The following is an 8814-nucleotide window of genomic DNA, read 5'->3' on the forward strand; positions in this document are numbered from 1 at the left end:
CCAGTAAAGTTATTTTTAAATCTGGCAATGCGGTTGCATTCACGAGATGTTAATCTATAATTCTTTGAATGACAATACTATATTTTAAAAATGTTTTCGAATAGTAATTTTGTATATTGTAGCGCTGATCCACCGGAAGCATTTGAGGGAAAATATTTTCTGAACGTCACGCGCCGATGTAAAATGCTGTTTTTATATATAAATATGAACTTTATCGAACAAAAAATGCATGTATTGTGTAACATGATGTCCTAGGAGTGTCATCTGACCTTCCCTGTGGCTCAGTTGGTAAAGCATGGTGTTTGCAACGCCAGGGTTGTGGGTTCGATTCCCACGGGGGGCCAGTACAAAAAAACAAATGCATGAAATGAAATGTATGTATTCACTACTGTAAGTCGCTCTGGATAAGAGCGTCTGCTAAATGACTCAAATGTAAATGTAATCTGATGAAGATTGTCAAAGGTTAGTGCTGCATTTAGCTGTGTTTTGGTTATTTGTGATGCATGCTAGTTGCTTTGAAAATGGCAGTGTGATTATTTTTGGCAGGGTACTCTCCTAACATAATCTAATGTTTTGCTTTTGCTGTAAAGCCTTTTTGAAATCGGACAACGTGGTTCGATTCAGGAGAGGTGTATCTATAAAATGGTGTAAAATAGTCATATGTTTGAGCATTTATGAGGTATTTATTTGTATTTCGCGCGACGCGATTCCACTGGCTGTTGACTAGGGTGGGATGCAAACATCCCACGTTTCCCAGACAGGTTAATGTGATTGGCCAGTTATAACAGGAAATGAGAGGCAGTGTTAACGTGATTGGCCAGTTATAACACCGTTGAAGTATTGACAACGACCGGCAGCATCAAAAGGTATTGATTATCAACGATTGTCCTCGTAGCGGAAGAATGGATAGACAGGAGGTAGATAGGGGAGGGGGGGGGGGTTGGTGCTGAGGGGGGTGTGTGTGTGTGTGTATCTCTGTGTGTGTGTGTGTGTGTATGTGTATCTCTGTGTATGTGTGTGTGTGTGTGTGTGAGTATGTGTGTGTGTGTGTATATATATCTAGTGTGTGTGTGTGTGTGTGTGTGTGTGTGTGTGTGTCTCTCAGACTTTGCTCTTCTTGGCCGGGGGTTCAGGGTTGATGTTGATGCGAGGGACCCCGGCCGTGGGCGTGTAGGGAATACGAGAAGTCGTCACCTTCTTACCGATGGTCTCGATCTGCAAGAAAACACACAGAGGAGACGCAGTCTGGTTATACCGGTTTACCGGGTGTTTAACCGGTTGTTTAACCGGGTGTGTACAGAGTTAACCTCGTAACCCTCCCAGGTTTGGGGGTATAGAGTCTGGTAACAGTGTGGATCTGTATTGGAACTTAGGAGGAGGGGGTGTGGATTTACTGAGTAACATGCTAATCAATTCAAGGACTGAGCGAATCACACGACTCTGAGGCGTGGCTCTGAATGGAGGCGGGAGAGAGAGGCACAGAGCCTGAGACCGGTGGTGAGAAATGGCCAATCAAAATAGATTATCTCATTAACCGTGTTATTTTTGGGGAAGCACAATAGATTCTGAGTTCAGGGCAAAATAAATTTATGTGAAAACTAATTTCTAAGATACGTAACTTTACAATTTTCCTAAATCACTTCCTTGTTTAAAAATCCCTTGTGCTGCTGGAACTTTGAAGTCCAGAATGTAGAGGGAGGGTCTAACGGTTAGACTAGCTGGTGACGGACTGAGAGATCAGCCAATTAAAACCAGCGGCTGTTTTCACTGCTCCTGCCATACTCTGTGAAACCAGGCGGTTTAGAGTAGGTGTGTGTGTGTTTGAGTTTAGGTGTGTGTTTAGGTGTGTGTTTAGGTGTGTGTGTGTGTTTAGGTGTGTAGGTGTGTGTAGGTGTGTGTGTGTGTAGGTGTGTAGGTGTGTGTGTGTGTGTGTGTACCTGGAAGCCAATGTTCTGAAGGCTGGGGTGAAGCTGGTCCAACAGCCGACGTCCGTCAAACAGAAACGCTGGCTTCAACATGTGGTCATAGATCCTCTCATAATCCAGCTCCTACACACACACACGCGATGTTAGGTGATTATAAGATTGGAGCAGTGTGTGTGTGTTTCAGGTGTGACTGTACGTGGGGGACCAGTGTGAGTGTTGTATTAACAGTGTGTGTGTGTGTGTGTGTGTGTGTCTCTCACCTTGAACGTGTCCCACTCAGTGCAGATGACCAGAGCGTGAGCCCCATGACAGGCCTGGTAGGGATCCACTGATATGGTGACCAGCTCAGACACTACAGAACACAGATACACCGCTACAATACACAGATACAATACACAGATACACCGCTACAATACACCGCTACAGAACACAGATACACCGCTACAATACACAGATACACCGCTAAGATACACAGATACACCGCTACGATACACCGCTACGATACACAGATACACCGCTACGATACACAGATACACCGCTACGATACACAGATACACCGCTACAGAACAGATACACCGCTACAGAACACAGATACACCGCTACGATACACCGCTACACCGCTACGATACACAGATACACCGCTACGATACACCGCTACAATACACAGATACACCGCTACAATACACCGCTACAATACGCCGCTACAATACGCCGCTACAATACACAGATACGCCGCTACAATACACAGATACACCGCTACAATACACAGATACGCCGCTACAATACACAGATACGCCGCTACATAGACACTACAATACACAGAGTTTAAGTTATATATGTGTAAGGGATGATTAACAAGTGCTATGCATTCTGTGGAAACTAATGCACGACGAGTAGAGACAGGCAGGCAGACAGACAGACAGACAGACAGACAGACAGACAGACAGCCAGCCAGCCAGAAAGGCAGACAGCCAGCCAGACCCCCCCCCCCTCCCTCCCTACCTCTATGAGGGTCTTCAGAGATGTGTGGTTGGGAGAGGTCCAGGATGATCTGTTCCTTCAGGACTTTAGGGTCGTAGATGTGGAGCTTGGCTCCCTCATCCATCAGGTACTTAGATATATAGATACTAGAAGACTCCCTGAGAAACACACACACACACACATTTCAGTCATTTAGCAGGCACTCTTATCCAGAGAGACTCTTACAGGAGTGCTCTTGCTCAAGGCAATCTTTTCTTCACCTAGTCGACTCGAAGATTCGAACCAGCGACCTTTCGGTACTGGCCCAATCAATCAAACAATCGTTAAGCTACCTGCCATCCCATAATATGAATGATTAAGTCTGGGGGGGGTTAATGTGTCTATATGAGTATATCAGGTCAAGGTTCCAAGACAGGCCCTTTACCCCCCCCACACACACACACTGATTAACCTGACACACACGAGAGACAGAGAGAGACAGACAGACAGACAGACAGACAGAGACAGAGAGAGACAGAGAGAGAGACACGCACTGCCCTTTACCCCTACAATACAGAAAGAGGAGACAAATTTGACCCCAATAACTACCGTGGGATAATGCGTCAACAGCAACCTTGGGAAAATCCTCTGCATTATCATTAACAGCAGACTGTTAAAGTGAAAACAATGTTCTGAGCACATGTCAAATTGTCTTTTTACCAAATTACCGTACAACAGACCACGTATTCACCCTGCAAACCCTAACTGACAAACCAAAACAAAGGCAAAGTCTTCTCATGCTCTGTTGATTTCAAAAAAGCTTTCGACTCAATTTGGTCTGAGGGTCTGCTATACAAATGGATGGAAAGTGGTGTTGGGGGGAAAGCATACGACATTATAAAATCCATGGACACAAACAACAAGTTGTACTGTTAAAATTGTCAAAGAACACACACATTTCTTCCCACAGGGCCGTGGGGTGAGACAGGGATGCATCTTGAGCCCCACCCTCTTCAACATTTATATCAATGTATTGTCGACGGCACTAGAACAGTCTGCAGCACCCGGCCCTCACCCTACTAGAATCTGAAGTCAAATGTCTACTGTTTGCTGATGATCTGGTGCTTCTGTCCCCAACCAAGGAGGGCCTACAGCAGCACCTAGATCTGTCCCCAAACCAGGGAGGGCCTACAGCAGCACCTAGATCTGTCCCCAACCAAGGAGGGCCTACAGCAGCACCTAGATCTGTCCCCAACCAAGGAGGGCCCACAGCAGCACCTAGATCTGTCCCCAACCAAGGAGGGCCTACAGCAGCACCTAGATCTGTCCCCAACCAAGGAGGTCCTACAGCAGCACCTAGATCTGTCCCCAACCAAGGAGGGCCTACAGCAGCACCTAGATCTGTCCCCAACCAAGGAGGGCCTACAGCAGCACCTAGATCTGTCCCCAACCAAGGAGGGCCTACAGCAGCACCTAGATCTGTCCCCAACCAAGGAGGGCCTACAGCAGCACCTAGATCTGTCCCCAAACCAAGGAGGGCCTACAGCAGCACCTAGATCTGTCCCCAACCAAGGAGGGCCTACAGCAGCACCTAGATCTGTCCCCAACCAAGGAGGGCCTACAGCAGCACCTAGATCTGTCCCCAACCAAGGAGGGCCTACAGCAGCACCTAGATCTTCTGCACAGATTCTGACAGACCTGGGCCCTGAAAGACCTGGGCCCTGACAGACCTGGGCCCTGACAGACCTGGGCCCTGACAGACAAATCTCAGTAAGACCAGTAATGGTGTTCCAAAAAAGGTCCAGTTTCCAGGACCATGAATATAAATTCCATCTTGCCCTAAAGCACACAAAAAAAACTATACATACAGAGCAAACTAGAATGTTATTTGTCCCTAAACAGAGAGTACACAGTGGCAGAATACCTGACCACTGGGACTGACCCAAACTTAAGGAAAGGAGAGGAGAGAGGGAACGAGGAGGAAGAGGAGAGAGGGAACGAGGAAGAGGAGGAACGAGGAAGAGGAAGAGAGGGAACGAGGAAGAGGAAGAGAGGGAACGAGGAGGAAGAAGAGAGGGAACGAGGAGGAGGAAGCGAGGGAACGAGGAGGAGGAAGCGAGGGAACGAGGAGGAGGAAGCGAGGGAACGAGGGAACGAGGAGGAAGCGAGGGAACGAGGAGGAGGAAGCGAGGGAACGAGGAGGAGGAAGCGAGGGAACGAGGAGGAGGAAGCGAGGGAACGAGGAGGAGGAAGAGAGGGAACGAGGAGGAGGAAGCGAGGGAACGAGGAGGAGGAAGCGAGGGAACGAGGAGGAGGAAGAGAGGGAACGAGGAGGAGGAAGAGAGGGAACGAGGAAGAGGAAGAGAGGGAACGAGGAGGAGGAAGAGAGGGAACGAGGAGGAGGAAGAGGGGGAACGAGGAGGAGGAAGAGAGGGAACGAGGAGGAAGAGGAAGAGAGGGAACGAGGAGGAAGAGGAAGAGAGGGAACGAGGAGGAAGAGGAGAGGGAACGAGGAGGAAGAGGAAGAGAGGGAACGAGGAGGAAGAGAGGGAAGGAGGAGGAAGAGAGGGAACGAGGAGGAAGAGAGGGAACGAGGAGGATGAGAGGGAACGAGGAGGATGAAGAGAGGGAACGAGGAGGATGAAGAGAGGGAACGAGGAGGAGGAAGAGAGGGAACGAGGAGGAGGAAGAGAGGGAACGAGGAGGAGGAAGAGAGGGAACGAGGAGGAAGAGGAGAGAGGGAACGAGGAGGAGGAAGCGAGGGAACGAGGAGGAGGAAGCGAGGGAACGAGGAGGAGGAAGAGAGGGAACGAGGAGGAGGAAGAGGAAGCGAGGGAACGAGGAGGAGGAAGAGGGGAACGAGGAGGAGGAAGAGGGGGAACGAGGAGGAGGAAGAGGGGGAACGAGGAGGAGGAAGAGAGGGAACGAGGAAGAGAAGAGAGGGAACGAGGAGGAGGAAGAGAGAGGGAACGAGGAGGAGGAAGAGAGGGAACGAGGAGGAAGAGGAGAGGGAACGAGGAGGAGGAAGAGAGAGGGAACGAGGAGGAGGAAGAGAGGGAACGAGGAGGAAGAGGAGAGGGAACGAGGAGGAGGAAGAGAGGGAACGAGGAGGAGGAAGAGAGGGAACGAGGAAGAGGAAGAGAGGAGGAAGAGAGGGAACGAGGAGGAGAGGGAACGAGGAGGAGGAAGAGAGGGAACGAGGAAGAGGAAGAGAGGAGGAAGAGAGGGAACGAGGAAGAGGAGGAGAGGGAACGAGGAGGAGGAAGAGAGGGAACGAGGAAGAGAGGGAACGAGGAAGAGAGGGAACGAGGAGGAGGAAGAGAGGGAACGAGGAGGAGGAAGAGAGGGAACGAGGAAGAGGAAGAGGGGGGAACGAGGAGGAAGAGGAAGAGAGGGAACGAGGAGGAGGAAGAGAGGGAACGAGGAGGAGGAGGAAGAGAGGGAACGAGGAGGAGGAGGAAGAGAGGGAACGAGGAGGAGGAGGAAGAGAGGGAACGAGGAGGAGGAGGAAGAGAGGGAACGAGGAGGAGGAGGAAGAGAGGGAACGAGGAGGAGGAGGAAGAGAGGGAACGAGGAGGAGGAAGAGAGGGAACGAGGAGGAAGAGGAGAGAGGGAACGAGGAGGAGGAAGCGAGGGGAACGAGGAGGAGGAAGAGAGGGAACGAGGAGGAGGAAGAGAGAGGGAACGAGGAGGGAGGAAGAGAGGGAACGAGGAGGAGGAAGAGAGGGAACGAGGAGGAGGAAGAGAGGGAACGAGGAGGAGGAAGAGAGGGAACGAGGAGGAGGAAGAGAGGGAACGAGGAGGAGGAAGAGAGGGAACGAGGAGGAGGAAGAGAGGGAACGAGGAGGAGGAAGAGAGGGAACGAGGAGGAGGAAGAGAGGGAACGAGGAAGAGGAAGAGAGGGAACGAGGAGGAGGAAGAGAGGGAACGAGGAGGAGGAAGAGAGGGAACGAGGAGGAGGAGGAGAGGGAACGAGGAAGAGGAAGAGAGGGAACGAGGAAGAGGAAGAGAGGGAACGAGGAGGAGGAAGAGAGGAAACGAGGAGGAGGAAGAGAGGGAACGAGGAAGAGAGGGAGGAAGAGAGGGAACGAGGAAGAGAGGGAACGAGGAAGAGGAAGCGAGGGAACGAGGAGGAAGAGAGGGAACGAGGAGGAGGAAGAGAGGGAACGAGGAGGAGGAAGAGAGGGAACGAGGAGGAGGAAGAGGAAGCGAGGGAACGAGGAGGAGGAAGAGAGGGAACGAGGAGGAGGAAGAGAGGGAACGAGGAGGAGGAAGAGAGGGAACGAGGAGGAGGAAGAGAGGGAACGAGGAGGAGGAAGAGAGGGAACGAGGAGGAGGAAGAGAGGGAACGAGGAGGAGGAAGAGAGGGAACGAGGAGGAGGAAGAGAGGGAACGAGGAAGAGGAAGAGAGGGAACGAGGAAGAGGAAGAGAGGGAACGAGGAAGAGGAAGAGAGGGAACGAGGAGGAGGAAGAGAGGAAACGAGGAGGAGGAAGAGAGGGAACGAGGAGGAGGAAAAGAGGGAACGAGGAAGAGGAGAGAGGGAACGAGGAGGAAGAGGAAGAGAGGGAACGAGGAAGAGGGGAAGAGGAGAGAGGGAACGAGGAAGAGGAAGAGAGGGAACGAGGAAGAGGAAGAGAGGGAACGAGGAGGAGGAAGAGAGGGAACGAGGAGGAGGAAGAGAGGGAACGAGGAGGAAGAGGAAGAGAGGGAACGAGGAGGAAGAGGAAGAGAGGGAACGAGGAGGAAGAGGAAGAGAGGGAACGAGGAGGAAGAGGAAGAGAGGAGGAAGAGGAAGAGAGGAGGAAGAGAGGGAACGAGGAAGAGGAAGAGAGGAGGAAGAGAGGGAACGAGGAGGAGAGGGAACGAGGAGGAAGAGGAAGAGAGGGGAACGAGGAGGAAGAGGAAGAGAGGGAACGAGGAGGAAGAGGAAGAGAGGGAACGAGGAGGAAGAGGAAGAGAGGGAACGAGGAGGAAGAGGAAGAGAGGGAACGAGGAGGAAGAGGAAGAGAGGGAACGAGGAGGAAGAGGAAGAGAGGGAACGAGGAGGAAGAGGAAGAGAGGGAACGAGGAAGAGGAAGAGAGGGAACGAGGAGGAGGAAGAGAGGGAACGAGGAGGAGGAAGAGAGGGAACGAGGAGGAGGAAGAGAGGGAACGAGGAGGAGGAGAGGGAACGAGGAAGAGGAGGAGAGGTAATAGATACCTGGTATCTCCAGTGTCTTTCTTAAATGAGAATCCCAGCAGAGCGATCTTCTTCCCTGTCACTGTGTTAAATAGACAGTCAATGATCCGACACGCAAACCTCCTGCGCTGGTACTCATTCATATCAATCACCTGGAGAGAGGAGGAGGAGGAGAGGAAGGGGGAGGGAGAGGAGGGAGGGAGGGAGAGGAGGGAGGGGAAGGAGGGTGGGAGGGAGGAGGAGGGAAGGAAGGAGGGATGAGCGAGGGGAGGAGGAGGAGAGGAAGGAGGGAGGAGGGAGAGGAAGGGGGAGAGGAGGGAGGGAGGGGAGAGGAGGAGAGGAAGGGGGAGGAGAGGAGGAGAGGAAGGGGGAGGAGAGGAAGGAGGGAGGAGAGGAAGAAGAGAAAGGAGGGAAGATGGAGAGAAGATGGAGGGAGGGAAAGGAGGGAGGATGGAGGGAGGGAGAGGAAGGGAGAAAAGGAAGGAGGTGTGATGAAAGAATAATAAATACAGCTGTGAGCAGCAATGAACGGGGTTCACAGGACGACAGAAAGGACACAAGATGAGTCGGAGAACAAAGCAAGCACTATCATGTTGGAAATATCTTTACACACGCAAATAATGAGTTGTTAACAGTATCAAATGAAGTGTGGTTGGTCTTTGGGATGTCGATGACAAGTTTATAGTTGATAGGCCACTGTGGAGTGGATTTACTGTGGTTTAAAATGGACACGTAAAATTAGATTTTT

At 51.4% G+C, this 8814-nt stretch overlaps 1 protein-coding gene across 1 annotated transcript in view; it reads right to left on the reverse strand.

Annotated features, from left to right (window-relative positions):
* Positions 1-983: 983 nt before the first annotated feature.
* The window catches only part of LOC106594347 (UDP-glucose 6-dehydrogenase), a 19339-nt gene continuing 11508 nt past the window's right edge, over positions 984-8814 (reverse strand). Inside the window, exons 7-11 of the mRNA XM_045711082.1 lie at positions 8088-8218; positions 2928-3064; positions 2186-2277; positions 1938-2048; positions 984-1215 (exon numbers count right to left, since the gene is read on the reverse strand). Of these exons, the coding sequence (XP_045567038.1) occupies positions 1102-1215; positions 1938-2048; positions 2186-2277; positions 2928-3064; positions 8088-8218 (585 nt within the window). The 3' untranslated portion in view covers positions 984-1101. The remainder of the gene's footprint in view (positions 1216-1937; positions 2049-2185; positions 2278-2927; positions 3065-8087; positions 8219-8814) is intronic.

The sequence above is a fragment of the Salmo salar genome, unplaced genomic scaffold (assembly GCF_905237065.1).
Source record: "Salmo salar unplaced genomic scaffold, Ssal_v3.1, whole genome shotgun sequence".
Lineage (NCBI taxonomy): Eukaryota > Metazoa > Chordata > Actinopteri > Salmoniformes > Salmonidae > Salmo > Salmo salar.